At 56.4% G+C, this 16,716-nt stretch overlaps 2 protein-coding genes across 2 annotated transcripts in view; one reads left to right on the forward strand and one right to left on the reverse strand.

The window, feature by feature from the left end:
• The window catches only part of ENDOV (endonuclease V), an 85,138-nt gene that overhangs the window by 21,126 nt on the left and 47,296 nt on the right, over positions 1-16,716 (reverse strand). The gene's annotated exons all lie outside the window — the stretch shown is intronic.
• On the forward strand, positions 1,304-11,301 carry NPTX1 (neuronal pentraxin 1). Its single transcript, XM_029211602.1, has 5 exons — positions 1,304-1,875; positions 2,163-2,370; positions 4,476-4,720; positions 5,924-6,103; positions 6,793-11,301. Exons 1-5 carry the CDS (start codon positions 1,432-1,434, stop codon positions 7,012-7,014), a joined length of 1,299 nt encoding a protein of 432 aa, XP_029067435.1. The 5' UTR covers positions 1,304-1,431; the 3' UTR covers positions 7,015-11,301.

Raw genomic sequence — 16,716 nt, forward strand, 5'->3', positions numbered from 1 at the left:
TTGGTACCTCAGTGCCCTCCTCTGTACAGTGGGAGCTGGGAGGGGCGGCTTTCGAAGCGCGTTTGGCTCTGACCGCCAGGGACTGGCCAGGATCTCAGGCCCTAGTCGGGAGCCCCGAACCGGGCACTGAAAACTGGACGGAAATCTGGGAGCCGAGCCCCGCGGCGCCGCTGCCCAGAAAAATGGCTCGAGTGTGTGGGCGGGTGAGTGGGGTGACTATGAGTAACCTACCATCGTTTGGAGCTTCGCAGGTGCGACGCCCCCCTCCCAAAGTCCCGGACCCCTCCCCAGCGGCAGAGAAGTGGGCACAGCTGGGGTGAATGGGGTCCAGAAAGCCCAACACACACGCGAACACACACAGACATGGACACACGAACGCACCGCAACTCGCACACGGACACACACGTGCCCTCACATCTCCGCGATGGGAAGGCGCTCGGAGAGCGCGAAACGGTCCGCCTGCAGGGCCCCCTCGGAAGCGTGGCACCTCCCCCGGGGCTGGAGGGACCGTCCAGCTCCGGCGGCGCCGTCTGCCCGGAATCGGGCCCGCTCGGCTGGCAGGAAAGGCTTAATCCGCGAGGGACGCCTCCGAAAGTGCCCGCCTGCCCCGCCGGCACGAGGTGGGGGCTGTCAATCCCAGGAGACGTTGCCAGTCCCCAAAGCTCGGAGCTGGGGGGTGGGGGAGGGCACAGGAGAGCCAAGAACGAGGGCGTGGGAAGCCCCCAGACCTGGGGTGTATAGCATCTTTTTAACCCCATACGGACATCTAAGAAACTTGGAGCGGTCCCGCGACCCCCTCTCGGGACTTAGCGACGTAGCGAGGCTCTGCTCCCGGCGCTCCCCACCCGGCACGCAGGTGTGGACGACTTGAGTCCTTGGGGACCGGGTCCGGGCCCCGCGCGTGTTCAGTGCAGCCGAGCGGGTTGAGCCGAATTCTGTCTCCCGGGTCCTCCGTGGCCTCCCACACGCCCCGAGCCCCGTCGGAGATATGGGGACACCATGCAGGTGGCCCATCCAGGAGTCCGAGGCCGCGGCCCGGCCCACCCTCCTCTCCCCACCCCACCCCTTCCGTTCTCGGCTGGGGTCAGGGACGGGCCGGTAGAGGGTGGTGCGAAGGCCGCGGCGGCGCCGGGGGTTGGGGGAAGTTTCCCCCACTACGCACCCCTACGACCCCAGCCGAGCAGCGGGCCCGGGCCGCAGACAATTAAAGCGGGATTCCTCCCCCGCTGACGTCGGCAGCGCGAGGCCCCTCCCGCGGTGGCATAAAAGGCGCGGGCTCCGCAGCGCAGGCGGCAGTGGGGGCCGGACAGCGCGGCGGTGCGGACTGCGCGGCGGAACAGTGAGCAGCGCGGCGCCCAGAGCGCTGGCCGCCCGCGGAGCTCCAGCCGAGCCGAGCCCGGGCCGGAGCGCCGGGTCCCAGCGCCCGCAGCCATGCTGGCCGGCCGCGCCGCGCGCACCTGTGCGCTGCTCGCCCTCTGCCTCCTGGGAAGCGGGGCCCAGGATTTTGGGCCAACGCGCTTCATCTGCACCTCGGTGCCGGTGGACGCCGACATGTGCGCCGCGTCCGTGGCCGCTGGCGGCGCCGAGGAGCTCCGGAGCAACGTGCTGCAGCTCCGCGAGACCGTGCTGCAGCAGAAGGAGACCATCCTGAGCCAGAAGGAGACCATCCGCGAGCTGACCACCAAGCTGGGCCGCTGCGAGAGCCAGAGCACGCTGGACGCGAGCGCCGGCGAGGCGCGGACGGGCGGCGGCCGCAAGCAGCCCGGCTCGGGCAAGAACACCATGGGCGACCTGTCTCGGACGCCGGCCGCCGAGACGCTCAGCCAACTCGGGCAAACTTTGCAGTCGCTCAAAACCCGCCTGGAGAACCTCGAGGTCCGCGCGCGCCGCTGTTTCCCCTCTGGCTCGCGCGCCCCTCTGCCCTCCCCCACCTCCATTCCCGACCTGGCCCGACATCCCCAACCCCGGCCTTGGCCGGGTGCCGATGCCTGGCTGGGCCCTCCCCAAGCGTGCGGGGCCCCGCGGACGGCCACTCGCCCGAGCTCCCCGCCAGGCTGCCCCCGCAGTCGCCCTGAGGGGACCGCGCCACCGGCCTCCCGGCACGGCCCCTGCTCCACGCGTAACGATATGGTTTCCCCCCCCCCACCCTTGCACCCTCGCAGCAGTACAGCCGGCTCAATTCCTCCAGCCAGACCAACAGCCTCAAGGATCTGCTGCAGAGCAAGATCGATGACCTGGAGAGGCAGGTGCTGTCTCGGGTGAACACTCTGGAGGAGGGCAAGGGGGGCCCCAGAAATGACACCGAGGAAAGAGTCAAGATCGAGAGTGCCCTGACTTCCCTGCACCAGCGGATCAGCGAGCTCGAGAAAGGTAATGATCATGGGGGGCTGGGGGGTCATGCATCCTGTCTCAGCTCCCTGGACCAGTGGGACCCTGCCTCTGGTCCTGGCTTCCTGCATAGCTCAGGTTGGGAGTGTAAGAGCCCTCAGCTCCTCCACCCCTCTAGCCCCATCCCTGCCCCAGGTTCTCCAGTTGGTGTTCCTGGCAGGACTGGGGTGCCCTGGGCTTAGGACATCTCAGGAAGCAGAGTGAGGAAGGGATTGCCTGGGGTTCCCTCCGCCCTCCCCCGCCACACTCACACACTCACACACTCACAGGATATTTCCAAGTCTGATTTGTTTAATCTTCAGCAACTTTGCACTATAGCTTTGGCTGGCTCAAGTCCTCCCTGGCTAGGAAAACCTGGCTCTAGCCAGTCTCCATCCACAGCAGAGAGCAGGGCATGGGCTGGGGCTGGGCCCTCGTGGTCCATGGCACATTTGGGCCCTGAGCAGGTTTCCTCCCAGCTCCTTGGTGCCCCTGGCATCCTCTGGGGATTTCCGGGTCCTCCCCTCCACCCTGAGCACACCCCCGAGGTTTTCTCTTCTGAGTGACCCAAGCCCAGGCATCTTGCATGCAGCCCCGCGGTTCCCGAGTCGCCAACTCCAGCCAGCCCCAATCTCACCCGAGGCCCACGGATGAGCTCGGGAGGCTCAGCCTTGAAGTCGCAGAAATCAAACAAGGTTGTAAAAGTGTGGGGGGGGGTGAGACTCGGGGCTCGAAGCAGGGCCACGTGACCCTTCTCGGACTGCAAAGGGTGCCGGATGGATTTAAACAGTGCCATCTTAAGGCACGTTATGTAACTGAAAAACAGATCGGGGAAGTGGGGGGGAGAAAGGGGAGATTGGGGAAATGAAGAACACCCCCTGGAGAGACCAGGGACCAGATGTACTCCAAGGGCAGGGGGCTGCCAGCCTGAAATGGAAGGGGAACACTGAGGGCCAGCCCTGCTCTGTTCCCTGACACCTGGCTTAGAGGAAGGGCGTGGGGTTGCTGGCCCAGCAGGATGCCTTCTAGAAATAATTCTTGGCCTGGAGGGGCCGGTTTAGTGCTGGGCTCCCTGGCAGCACCCAGTGTACACCCTGGAGCTGGTGGGTGTGTGTTCCTGGCTCTGGGCCTGGTGCCCATGCCCACTGCTGGATTGGAATGTTTTGCCTGGAATCAGTCACACCATGCCCAGGGCCACAGCCACAGGGTGTGTGTAGGTTGGGAGAGGGCAGAAAAGCATTCCCTGGAGACGTTGCCAGCAGGCGGGGAGCTGGTGGCCGTGTATAAAGGGAGGGTATGGGACCAGGAGCCTGATTTTTCAGGAGACGCACAGGAAGCGCGCCCTGAGAATGACTGGCCTCACCCTCAGAGAAGCCACCTTAGGGGAACCTGGCTTTAGGGCCACCTCCCGGCTCCCTGCTGTCCTGCCCTCTCTGCAGGGGCCCAGACAGAGTTGCTAGAAGAGCCTCGGGGGGTACAACTCTTCCTCCTGTGGGATGGATGGGATTCTGGAAACAGCCTGAGTCCTCGGGGCAAATCGGCTGGGTCAGATGAATGACCAGGGGCTGCAGTGTGTCCTGGCCTCACGGGAAGTGTGACGGGCACTGGGGGGCCTGCACCGTCAGCAGTCAGCATCCTGGAACCAGGTTGGGCTCCTGGAGGGGCTGCTCTGACGGGAGCTAATAGCCTCTTTACTGGCCGGGAGGAGACCACCTTCGAGCGTTGCTTTACAGGGTGTGCACTGACCCACTCCCTACCCATGCCCACTGCCCAGCCCAGGTGCGGATGCTCAGAACCCAGAGTGTGCGGGCGGCTCCCCACACCCCCATCCCAGCCTCTCCACAGGGGTCACCGTGTGGGAGCCACCTTATGGGAGCCAGACCGGGAGCAGAGACCTTGGGTCAGCTCTTTTGTCCTGGCCCTGTGCCCTGGGGCAAAGCACTTGACCTCTCCGAGCCTCCTTTTCAGCATCTACAGAACAGAGAGGAGTCTGCTTTGTCTGCATCTCCAAGCCTGGTTGGGGGCAGGGGCATCGGCAAGCCTGCTTTAGTCAGGGACAGGCGCTTCGTCAAGGTGCAGGTATCTGGACTGTGTCCCGTCCTCCCCAGGTCAGAAGGACAACCGCCCCGGAGACAAGTTCCAGCTCACATTCCCCCTGCGGACCAACTACATGTATGCCAAGGTGAAGAAGAGCCTGCCGGAGATGTACGCCTTCACGGTGTGCATGTGGCTCAAGTCCAGCGCAGCGCCAGGGGTGGGCACGCCCTTCTCCTATGCTGTGCCCGGCCAGGCCAATGAGCTGGTCCTCATTGAGTGGGGCAACAACCCCATGGAGATCCTCATCAACGACAAGGTAGAGTCCCCACCCCTCTGGACTTGCAGAGCAGCAGGGCGAGGCCCCCAGGGCCTCAGTCTGTGCCAGCTGCTGGGACAGGTCTCGGTAGCATGATATACAGCCTCAGATGCTACTGTGGCCCCAAGAGGAGAGCCTGCCAGGCAGGGCTGAGGGAGGTGCAGGGTGAGGCCTGGGAGAAGTGGGTAGGGGTGCCCTTGCCGTGCTCCATGAACAGGCCTCCCAGACAGAGGCCTCCTGGCTGGTGGTGGAGGAGGATAATCCAGGGGGACAATCCATCTGACAGACTCCTCCTCCCCCAGCTGGCCTTGGAGCTGACTTTGCTCCCCCATATTTGGGAGACCATAGATGCTGTGGGGGGGGGTGGTAAAGATGCTCCTAGAGAGTCCAAATCAATCCTGCTTAGCCCCCTACCCCTGGGAGGAGGCCAGATCTGGGTGAGTCCTTGGGAGAGGGCAAACTTTCCCTCCAGGGAACCCGTCTCCATCTTGGCCCTCCGTTAGCTGTGGGAATAGCTGCCAACTCCCAAACTCCCTCATCTCTATGCCAGCTTTGGTAGTAAACGTCTAAAACCTAGGCTGGGAATTAGATTCCAAGCCCTTGCTCTTGATGCCTTGCCTAGAAAGGGCTGTGCCTTTCTGGGGCCCCATTTCCCCCAAGTTAAAAGGGTGTGAGGGTTCTTTCGTTGGCTGAGGCAGGCTCCCTGCCTGAAATGTTAAGAGCGTGAGTGAAATTCCAGGTGAGAGGCTGGTCCGAGCATTAAAAGGCATGGTGCCATCTCCCCTGGCATCTTTCAGAGTCTCTGCAAAAAGGCTGGGTGGGTTGTAGACCCAGAGATCTGGCAGTTAGAGATGGAGTGTTGGAAGAGAGGAGAGGCTCAGAAAGCAGCAGTGAACTCAGCCCCCAGGGGTGGCCCTCCTCCATCAGATCATAGACTAGCCAAGAGGGAGGAGATTGCATGCATATGCAGATCGATCTTAGGAGCCCCCTTGACAAATCTTCCCATTTCCTTTGTGATTTTGTGCTCCATCAATGGATGGGCCTGACAGTCCAGAGGGGCAGGTGCTGCAAGAACTCAGTAACAGCTCTTGATATTTATTGTAAATGCCTATGAATATCGGTTGAACTACTAACTAGTGATGATAATTGATTCTGATTGTACCCCTGTTCCCATAATGTCCTGTATGTTGTTCTCCTTCCCAGGTGGCTAAGCTGCCCTTTGTAATCAATGATGGCAAGTGGCACCACATCTGCATCACCTGGACCACCCGGGACGGGGTCTGGGAAGCCTACCAGGATGGCACCCAGGGAGGCAACGGCGAGAACTTGGCGCCCTATCACCCTATCAAGCCACAGGGCGTGCTGGTGCTGGGCCAGGAGCAGGTACAGGCCATGGGGGCAGGGAAAGGGGGGGCAGCTGCAGGGGGAGGAGCCCCAGAACCAGAGACTAGGCAGGAGAAAGGAGAATGAGGGTGTTGGGAGAGAGGGCAGAGAGGCAGCAGGGAGCAAAGTGGGCGGGAGCTGGAGAGGCGAGTGGTGTCCCCTAGAAGTAGCTGAGGGAAGCAAGCGATGCAGCAGTTTGGGCAGAGTCCCTGCTCTGAGTGGGCACTTTCAGGAAAGGCAAGCAGGAGCGGGCTCTGGCCTCAAGGCTCTCCACAACTTTCTCAACAACTGCAGCAATGCTCTTTGGCGCCGGAAGACCAAGTGCATTTAGTGATGCATAATTTATTTCCTGGAAGTGGTTTGTCTCCCATTGGGCACCCAGGAGGGAAAGGCAGGCAGGAGAGCCCCAGGGCTTCCATTCTCATTGGGCCGCTATTGCTGTTAAAGAGCGACATCTGAGCTTCTTGACTAGAGGCAGGGAGCGTAGGGGAGGCCCCCCAGGCACTGCTCCCACAGTTGTCCATGGACCTGGCTGACACCCTCGCTCACTGGGCAGCTCTCAGGTGCCCCCAGGAGAAGCTCTGCATCCAGGGCAGAGGAGGCCAGCATCACTCCTTTCCGCCTAGGGGTGCCCTCCTGATAGGCCCCCACTGCTATGACCCCCCCTCATCCTCTGCTTTCCTCTGAAGGACACTCTGGGTGGCGGGTTTGATGCCACCCAAGCGTTCGTGGGCGAGCTGGCCCATTTCAACATCTGGGACCGCAAGCTGACCCCGGGGGAGGTGTACAACCTGGCCACCTGCAGCACCAAGGCCCTTTCCGGCAACGTCATTGCCTGGTCTGAGTCCCACATCGAGATCTACGGTGGAGCCACCAAGTGGACATTTGAAGCCTGTCGCCAGATCAACTGAGGCCCAGGGCCGGGCTGAGCCTCCTGGTACCCAGGTCCCCAGCCCCCTCCCGCTTCCCCCCTGCTTGTGCGGTGATGATCCGTCGTCTCTTCTTCTCTCCCTTTCCCCCAGGAATGACTCAAGGCCATCGCCCTCGCACATGCGCACACGCACACAGCCTGGTTTCGTCCTCGTGCACGTGAAGCAGGCCCGGCTCCCATCCGTCCCCGAGGTGTCCCCACTCCTCTCTAGGAGCCCGCACTGTTTCTCAGGCATGCCCTGTTCACCAGTAAAGCCGGCAGCTGCAACATTTTGAAAAATGCACACGTAGGTGAGAGGACCTGTGTGTGAGTGTATGTGTGTGTGTGTGTGTCTGTGTGTTTGTGTGTGTACAAGGGTCTGTCTCTCTGGGGAGGCCTTCTCTTGTAAAATGAGGTATTTCATTTCTTCTTTCTCTGTGGCTTTGGGAAATCTCATGACTGGTCTAATATCTGCATTGCCAACTTTGGTGTCCGCCCGTGTGCCTTGGGGCTGGTGCCTCTTCTGCAATGCATTCGTCTTTGTTTGTAAACGTTTTTCAGAGCGACATATCTCTATATTGATAAAATAAATATCTTTTAGCAGTTTGCTAAAGGCCGGGGGCCTCTCCACGGAGAATTTGTATTTTGTCATAGAAGGAATTCTCTCTGAAGGGTTGAAGGCAGACAGTGTCCTGTGATGGCACCACGTGCTGGGCAGGGGCAGAGGAGGAGGGACCAGCCTCAGGATCTGGGCAGTCCCTCCCCCAACCCCCAGTGCCTGGCCAGCATCCTGCTGTTGGCATCTGAGGGCAGCCCTGGGCCTGGGAGGCCAGCCTGCATACCCAGCTCGGCCAGCTCTGGCCCAGGATACTGTCTGTGGCCCTCAGCCTTTCCACGTCCTCAGACTCCCCTTCAGCTGCCAGCTAGTGCCCCCAAGAGAGGAACATCCCATCCACAGCCCAGGAAGCCAGGACCCCTGGTCTCCTCCCCTTGACCTCTGGCAGTGGGAGACCAGAGGCTTCGGTGGGTCAGCTTGAGAGCAGACCTTTTAGACCAGGAAAACCGCACTCTGATTACGACCCAGCCACACAGGGCCACTGGAACTTGAACCCAGCCAGTCAACGGGCCAGGTCCGTGGTAACTCTGACAGCCATATTCTTCACCCGGGCCGAGGCGAGCCCTCCAAGGGGGCAGGGCCTCCGGAGACCTCTTCTGGGGAGCCACACATGGCTAGGCCGGGGCCTGAAATCCGCTCCCCCATCTTACAGAGCGCAAGTCCTATGTAGCCCCCAAACTGTCACCAGCTGGTGACACTGAGACCCAGCCAGTGTCCAGAAGCTTTGACATTTCTTTCCCTCCATGAAAAACTAACATGTGCGCCTCCTTCTAGACCTTCCAAGGCGGGGAGAAAAGTGCGTGTGTGTGTGTGTGTGTGTGTGTGTTGAATGAGAGCGAGCAGAATAGCACTCAGACGGATCACACCCAGGGGAGGGTGAGCTCCCTGCTTTGTTGCACCATCTGGGGGTCGCACACCCGGAGGGCAACCTGGACTCTGTCACCAGGAGTCTAATTAGCAAAAGGCTGGCAAGTCTTTCTAGAAATTTTACTGCACTGCCTGGCTCATCTACAGCTGCAGACATTTCTTCAGGAGGAGCAGGTGTTTCTGTCTTCTGTTCCTTCCAGGGCACCTGTCTCCTTAAACGCAGGTCCGTGTTGTGTCGGAAACCTAGTGCATCTGTGTGTGTCTGTGTTGGTGTCCGCGTAGGTGTCTGCACGGTACCCAGCCGCCATGCTGCAATGCACCACTCTAGTGCCGAGGGTGAGGTCCAGGCGCCAGGCTGCGTGTTGTGGTTCAACGGTGGCTTTTTCTGAGACCGCTGTGCTTTGTCAGAGCCCATCGGGCTGTGGCATCTGTGGATCTGAAGGGATCTTCTCTGTTTGCATGTTCCTTGGGGTGGCATGTCCCTTGCTTCCTCAGTCTGGTGTGTGTTCCCCTGCCTGCATGAACTTCTCTGGTTCTGTGTTGTGTGCCCAGTGCCACCCATTGTTCTGTGACCATCCATGTAGCTACTAAAAATGGCTGGGTAAGCAAGCCAAGGGTGTCGGAGGAGGTCAAGGGAGAGATCGATTCCCTCTCCCCCTCCCCATTCCCCAAACACACCAAGAAGTATTTTTAACATGTAGGTTGAGAACAAGCCTAACAATGCTTGTGGTTGGGAAAGAGTGAGAGCTTAGTATCCCCCTCTAGACCAGATCGGCCCCACCCCTCACTTCAGCCATCTCAGAGCTGTAGGCAAGGCCCAGAGTGTGCTAGGTGCTCTCCCATCAGCACCTCCCACCAGCCCCTGCCGATCTATGGATCTACCAGACCCCGACCACCTCCTGTCCCAGTGGGCGCAGTGGGAGCTGTCCTTTCAGGACCACAAGCCATCCTCTGCCCTAAGTAGAGAGGGGCAGAGCACACCCCAGATGCTTACGCCTGTGTCCCTTCAGCCTCCCGACCTGTTCACCCTCCTCGCCCCTCCCCTGACACACCTGCGGTGCCAGGGATGGAAGCTGATGTTTAACTCCCTCCGCCCTCCCCAGCTGGAGCCTGTGCCAAGCCCCGGACTCCCTTACTGTGGTAACACTTGGCACTTTGCCAGCCCGGAGGAAGGCCGATTACACAGCCACAAATCTAATCCACATAGTTTCCATCTACCCCTTAATCTGACTGATGTTCCCTCTTGCACTGAAATAATACATGCCTATCTCAGGTAAGCCATTTTATAAAAGAAGAAGATAAAAAAGCACTGTCGAGACAGTGTTTGCTTTCACCGAGCTGGTGTCCCACAGCTCCCTGGGTGTCCGAGGTGGGAGAGCTGCTGACAGAGGCTCTCCGGGCCCTCGGGGGATTAGAGCCCACTTGAATCATAAGCCTTTCTTGCTTTTGATAACAGTATTATTTCTCTTACTCTAGACGAAAAAGTTTATTACCAAACAAGAGTATTTTTATGAAAGAAAAGGACAAACCTATAAATTAACTCAACCTATATTTCCCTTGAAAATACTTTCAGGCTCCGCCAAAAACGTAGAACTGAAAGCATGTTATTTTGGAAGAAAGAGATACATTTTGTATGCTTTCTGTTCCTTTTGTAGATTCACAGTTTTATTTTCTAAGACTGCAAAGATCACTTTGTCACCAGCCCTGGGACCTGAGACCAAGGGGGTGTCTTGTGGGGAGTGAAGGGGAGGGAAGAGGCTGGCATGAAGGTCACAGTCATTCCAATGTGCTCCAAAGAGGGGCCACCTGTTCTCAAAGATGTGTCGGGGATGGGATGCACACTGGCCATTTATGGTGGCCCCTCTGTCTCGAGCTGACTTGTTGAGTGGAATGAGTTGAGGACTTGATGGTCAGTTCCAACCCTGATAGAAGAAACTAGGGTTCCGAATTGTAAACATTAAGAGGATAGTATCCTTTGTAACCTTATGGCAACCAAAATGTGGCTTAAAGTAGTCATGGTTTCATCTCTTAAAACACAGTGTGTAAATTTATTCAGCTAATGACGGGAAATGTATCACTTCCATGCACAGTGGACTTAAGTGCCATTTGTTGAAGGGGAACAAGTCAATGAGGAGAAAAAAAGCCCAAATACTTAAAGTCCCAATTTTGTCTTATTTGCCAAAAAAAAACAAAAAAATCAACGACAACAAAGCAAACCCCCTATGGTTGATATTGTTATATTGTATATACTGTATAATAGGAAACAGAATTGATGTATCTTACTTTTTCATTATTTGCTAACCAAAGCTGTACATTTTTCATATGATCCGCAGCCTTTTGGGTATCTAATGGGTCAAAACCATGGGACCTGCCACCTCCCATAAGCAGTTCTGGAAATGCACTATTTCTACTGGTATTCTTGCTTTTTTCTTTTTCTTCATTTTCTTGCTGAAATGACATGAATTGTTGAGTTTATTTTTACACAGTAAAGAGTGAAGAAAGACTGTGGTCTCCTTGGAATGTCTCTTCTTTTCTCAAGCTTGCAAATGTCACCTCAACCTGCTGGATGACCTCGGGGGTCCTCCCAGGGGATGCATGCCTGCCTATTGCCCTGTGCCCCTTGAAAATCCCGCAGTGATCTGGTGACACTGGACATCAGAGGTGGGGAGGGGGCCTGCCCAATAGCCAATACCAAGGCAGAGTACCAAGGCAGAGAGAGGTGAAGTGATTTCCCAAAGTGTGGAGGCCACACTGGGGCTTGGGGTGCAGAGTAACTGCCCGTTCCTCACCTCGCCTGCAGCCCTGCTCCCTACTGAGTGAATGCACTGCCCACAGCACACCTGGGCACAGGTCCCAGGTGGCCTGGGCTTGTCCTTCCCAAACAGCCCTGCTCTGCTCTCCTTTGCCACATCCCTGCTGACCCATCCTTGGCCAACACCTGGTTACCTCTCCTCTTTTGGGGTTCCCAGGCTGCTTTCCTGCTCTCAAGCAAGACAGCATCTCTAGATTCACAGAACAAAAAAATGGGTGACGCGGGAGCCCTGGGCACTGAGAAGAACTTACTTCCCTGGCCCCTGGTGGACCAAGCTAGACTGGATGAACAAAGAGCTTTGGAACTGTTCCCTTCCAGGGGACAAAATTAATGACCAGGGGCCAAAGTAGCCTGCCTGGTTGGTGGGTCTCCCCCATGCCCCAACACACATGCCCACATGCACACTGGGTTAGCAGAGGGGACTTGGCCAGGACTCAGGACCTGGGGTTTGGTGGGGTGTAACTGAGCCGTCCATTGCCTGGGGTGGTACAGAGGGAGGGGATTTGGCCTCAGAGCAGGTGGCCACTCGCCCTATTGCCCCTGCAGGAGGAGCCCCAGTTGGGAGAGAGAAGCCCCTGCCAGGTTGAAGACCCTGGACCTGTTTTCTCCAGAGTTGCCCTTGGCGGGTGGTATCCGCCTCCAGGCTGCACGCGCGTGGCCAGGGCAAGGGTTGTACCCAACCTCAGCAGCTTCAGCCAACACACCACCTCTTTGCCTCCCACTGAAGCAAGTGCATAGTTATGCCTTTACTAACACCACTCTTACATTTCTAATTTCTATGGAAGTGCTCATTCAAAAACTTGGGTATTTTAACTGTCATCAGAAACAAGTTACTTTCTCCACCTCTCACACCTGATACTGGTGCCTCAGTGACTGACTTTAGGGGCCATGGAGCTGAGAACAGCAGCTCGCAGGGAGGCAGTCAGGCCTTGCTGCTGAGCTCGCTTGCGTGGGAGCCTGGGGCAGAGGGACACAGGCTCGGGATTCAAAGCTGGAGAGTGTCTCCAGAGCCATTGACTCCAACGGCCCATCAGGTGTACGAAAATGTTCTCAGCTTGCACATTTCTACCGATGGGGAACTCACTATTCATAGAGAGTCTGCCCCATTTTCAGACAGCTCCAGCTGGGAGTTTCCTTTTTTTCTTTTCTACCTTTTCTATTTCTTTTCTGTAGTGCCCAGTTCCTTATACTGGGCTGCAGCGTCCACCCACCTGTCTGCACACAGGGAGACAGCCCCCACGTCCCCTGGGTCTCAGCCTTCATGTCTCTCCTGCAGCAGCTGGCTGACCTGCTCTACGGTCACACTCCTCCCACCCCAGAAGCCCCCCAGGGAGCAGCATAGGAGTGTAGACCAACCCCTGGAGCGTCCAGGGAATGTATCACCCCACCCCCATCCTTGCTCCAGGAAGCTGGGGCTTGTACATCAGCTGTGGGCCCCCAGGGTAGAAGCAGCACAATTCAAGGAGTCCCAACCTGCTCCATCTCCTTGTCTGCTCCCCATAAGGCTCCCAGCGGGTGGGCCTGTCCGCAGCAGCCCCTCTCTGCAGACCTCCAAGGAGCACAAAGCCACACGGGCTCTGGGAAGTTAACTACTTGCTGCAATGAGGAAATAGGAGAGAATGAAAGTGGTGGCTGGGGGGAAGTTACAAAGGTTCTGGAATTCTTTGAAAGGCCTGTGGTTCTGAGCTCAGGGCTTGGCTTCTTTGTAGGAACCAGATGCCCTTCGGAAGAGGCTGGAATGCTCAGCCCAGCCAGCGAGGGGCCGTCCCTGGGATGGAGTCAGCCAGCACTGCTGCCTTGACCTTAGCAGAACTGCCTCCCCCGTCCCCCACTAGGAGATTCTTTCCCATTCACAGCCGGTGGTGCCCACCTGGGCTCAGGCCCATCGGCTAGCTTTGCCAGGGGCCCAGACCCTCACGACTCTCCACAGTCCACTTCTGGAGGTGCTCCAGCAGTGCTGCTACCCTCCAGGGGCCATTGACATCCACACTGTGCATCATGCTCTGTGCTTAACTCATTCCTACGCGTCATCTCACGTCATCCCAATGGCCACCCTGATGATAACACTGATTTTGCAGATGAGCTGGTGGGGAGGCCGGGTGACCTGCTGAGCTCATGAGTGGCAGGGCGCGCAATCAGACTGCAAAGCCCCTGCCTTTCCACACTAGCTATCGGGTTCCGAGTTCATCTGCAGGGGTCAGCAGCTGGCAGGCCACCTCCTCACAGAGGACCTAGTCCCAATCTGAGCCCGTGAATCTCTGGCCAGACCTGCTCTTCCCTCGCACTTTGCTGTTCTGTCATCCTTGACCCCTCAGGTTCTCACGCACCCACGTGTGATGCACGTGGTAAGTCCCTGTGGCCTCAGGTTCCCGAGATGCCCCTCCCCACGGGAGCAGAGCCTCCCTCCTCTCCTGACATTCAAATAAATTGTTTCTAACAGTCTGATCCTTAAAAACTGAAAATCCTTTCATTTCTTGGTTTCCCCATGAAGCACACTTGCATTTCCTGAGACTCACATGGTCGCTCAAGGAAGTGGACAGTGGTCTTTAGGGCCATGGTTTTCCCCAGCATAGGAAGACAGGGTGAGACCAGCTGGTCTCTGCAGTCCCTTTGGGCTCTCCCTCGAGCCTAGGAGGCAACCTCCCCAATCCGTGGGGACCAGCAGGGCCCTCTGTGCAGGACGTCTGACCTACCTGCTCCTAGACCCTTGCTCACACAGGACCCCTCTGCCCCCTGCCCCACCAGCAGTCCAGCAGCCATGGGATCTGCCCTCACCAGACTTCTCAATGTTAACTGCCCTCTCAGGGTCCCTGTTCAGGCTACATGAGTTCATATTTCTGATCACTGTTGGTGGACCTGGGTCACATTTTCTCCCCAGAATCTCTTAGCTACCATGTAAATCAGGGTGCATGTAGGTACTTGGGGTGGGGTCCACAGGCCCTGAGCCCACTGTCATGACCTGGGCTCATCAGTCTCCCTTTGGGGACAGGGGCAGAGAAGTACATTAAGGAAATGAAGAACCACAACTGGCCCTTTAGAAAAACGCACACACAGGAGATCAGCCAAGGTGGCAGAGTAGAAGGACCCTGAGCTCGCCTCTTACAAGCACATCAAAATCACAACTATTTGCAGAGCAATCATCAATGAAAAACACCTACCAGAAAAGATCTTCTACAAATGAAGACATAAGAAGGAACCTCAACGAGATGGGTAGGAGGGGCAGACGCTCAATAAAGTCAAGTCCCATAACCCTGGGTGGGCAACCCACAAACCGGAGAATAATTATGTTGCAGAGGTTCTCCGACAGGAGTGAGAGGTCTGGGCCCCACGTCAGGCTCCCCAGCCTGGACGTCCTGCACCAGGAAGATGAGCCCCCAGAACCATTGGCTTCGAAAGCCAGCAGGTCTTAATTTCAGGAGTCCCATAGGACTGGGGGGGGGGGGAAGAGACTTCACTCTTAAACGGTGCGCACAAAATCTCACATGCTCCAGGACCCAGGGAAGAAGCAGTAATTTGATAGGAGCCTGGGCCAGACCTGCTAGTCTTGGAGAGTCTCTTGGAGAGGTGAGGGTCGGGGGGTGGCTCACCCTGGGGACATAGACTCTGGTGAGAGCCATTCTTGGGAGCTCCTTCTACCGCGTGGACACTGGTGCTGGTAGGCACCATTGTGTAGCATCCTCCTCTAGCTCATCAAGGCCGAGACCTGGCGCTACCTAACAACCTGTAGGCACCAGTGCTGAGATGCCTCAGGCCAAGCAACTAACTGACACAGCCCCACCCATCAGCAGACAAGCTGCCTAAAGACCCCTTAAGCCCACAGCCACCCCAGACACCGCCCTGCCCACCAGAGGGCCCAGGACCCAGCCCCACCCACCAGTGGGCAGGCACCAGACACAAGAAAACCACAATCCCACAGCCTATGGATACAGCCTGCCCACCAGCAGGCTAGACCTTGCCCTGGAACCAGCTGGGTCCCAGTCCTGCCCACTATCAGGTCAACACAAGCTTCAGAACAGCCTGGACCCTGTACCCAACTGTTTCAAGAACCGCACCCTCCCACCCCAACAGTGATGTGACACCAGCTCTGGGATCCCTGAGCCGAGCAACTAGACTCCGGGACCTGGCTCTGATCACTAGTACGCAGGCACTAAACCCAGGGTTAACACCTATCCTTCTCAAATTATTCCAAAAAGTTGCAAAGGAAAAAACACTTCTGAACTCATTCTATGAGGCCAGCATCACCCTGATACCAAATAACAGACAAATATATCACAAAAAAAGAAAACTACAGGCCAATATTACTGGTGAACATAGATGTAAAAACTCTCAACAAAGTATTAGCAAACCAAATCCAACAATACATTATAAGGATCTTACACCATGATCAAGTGGGATTTATCCCAGGGATGCAAGATTTTTCAATATCAGCAAATCAATCAATATGATACACCACATTAACAAATTGAAGAATACAAACCATATGATCATCTAGATAGATGCAGAAAAAGCTTTCTGACAAAATGCAACACGTATTTATGATTAAAAAAAAAAAACTCCAGAAAGTGGGCATAGAGGGAACATACCTCAACATAATAAAGGCCATGTATGACAAACCCACAGCCAACATCATACTCAACAGTGAAAAGTTGAAAGCATTTCCTCTAAGATCAGGAACAAGACAAGGATGCCCACTCTCATCACTTTTTTTGGGGGGGGGTGGGGGGCAAGCCATGTGGCTTGTGGGATCTTAGTTCCTTGACCAGGGATTGAAGCTGGGCCCTCAGCAGTGAAAGCACAGAGCTCTAACCACTGGACTGCCAGGGAATTCCCTCTCATCATTTTTATTCAACATAGCATTGGAAGTCCTAGCCACAGCAATCAGAGAAGAAAAAGAAATAAAAGGAGTCCAAATTGGAAAGGAAGAAGTAAAACTGTCACTGTTTGCAGATGACATGATACTACATATAGAAAATCCTAAAGATGACACTAGAAAACTACTAGAGCTCATCAATGAACACAGTAAAATAGTAGAATACAAAATTTATATACAGAAATCTGTTGCATTTGTATACACTAACAATGAACTATTAGAAAAAGAAATTAAGAAAACAATTTCATTTACCATTGCATCAAAAAGAATAAGATACCTAGGGGACCTCCCTGGTGGCGCAGTGGTTAAGAATCTGCCTGCCAATGCAGGGGACATGGGTTCGATCCCTGGTCTGGGAAGACCCCACATGCTGTGGAGCAACTAAGCCTGTGTGCCACAACTACTGAGCCTGCGCTTTAGAGCCTGTGAGCCACAACTACTGAGCCCTTGTGCCACAACTACTGAAGGCCATGTGCCTAGAGCCCATGCTCTGCAACAAGACAAGACACTGCGATGAGAAGCCCGCGCACCACAACGA

The sequence above is a fragment of the Monodon monoceros genome, unplaced genomic scaffold (genome assembly GCF_005190385.1).
Source record: "Monodon monoceros isolate NGI ecotype Baffin Bay Population unplaced genomic scaffold, NGI_Narwhal_1 Super_Scaffold_9, whole genome shotgun sequence".
NCBI classification, from domain to species: domain Eukaryota; kingdom Metazoa; phylum Chordata; class Mammalia; order Artiodactyla; family Monodontidae; genus Monodon; species Monodon monoceros.

What these genes read in the sequence shown, in the direction of transcription:
- NPTX1 (XM_029211602.1), top strand. Translation starts at nt 1,432, where the DNA reads ATGCTGGCCGGCCGCGCCGCGCGCACCTGTGCGCTGCTCGCCCTCTGC. An exon ending in CCCGCCTGGAGAACCTCGAG is followed by an intron (nt 1,876 to 2,162) that starts GTCCGCGCGCGC and finishes GCACCCTCGCAG; the next exon opens with CAGTACAGCCGGCTCAATTC. An exon ending in AGATCCTCATCAACGACAAG is followed by an intron (nt 4,721 to 5,923) that starts GTAGAGTCCCCA and finishes TCTCCTTCCCAG; the next exon opens with GTGGCTAAGCTGCCCTTTGT.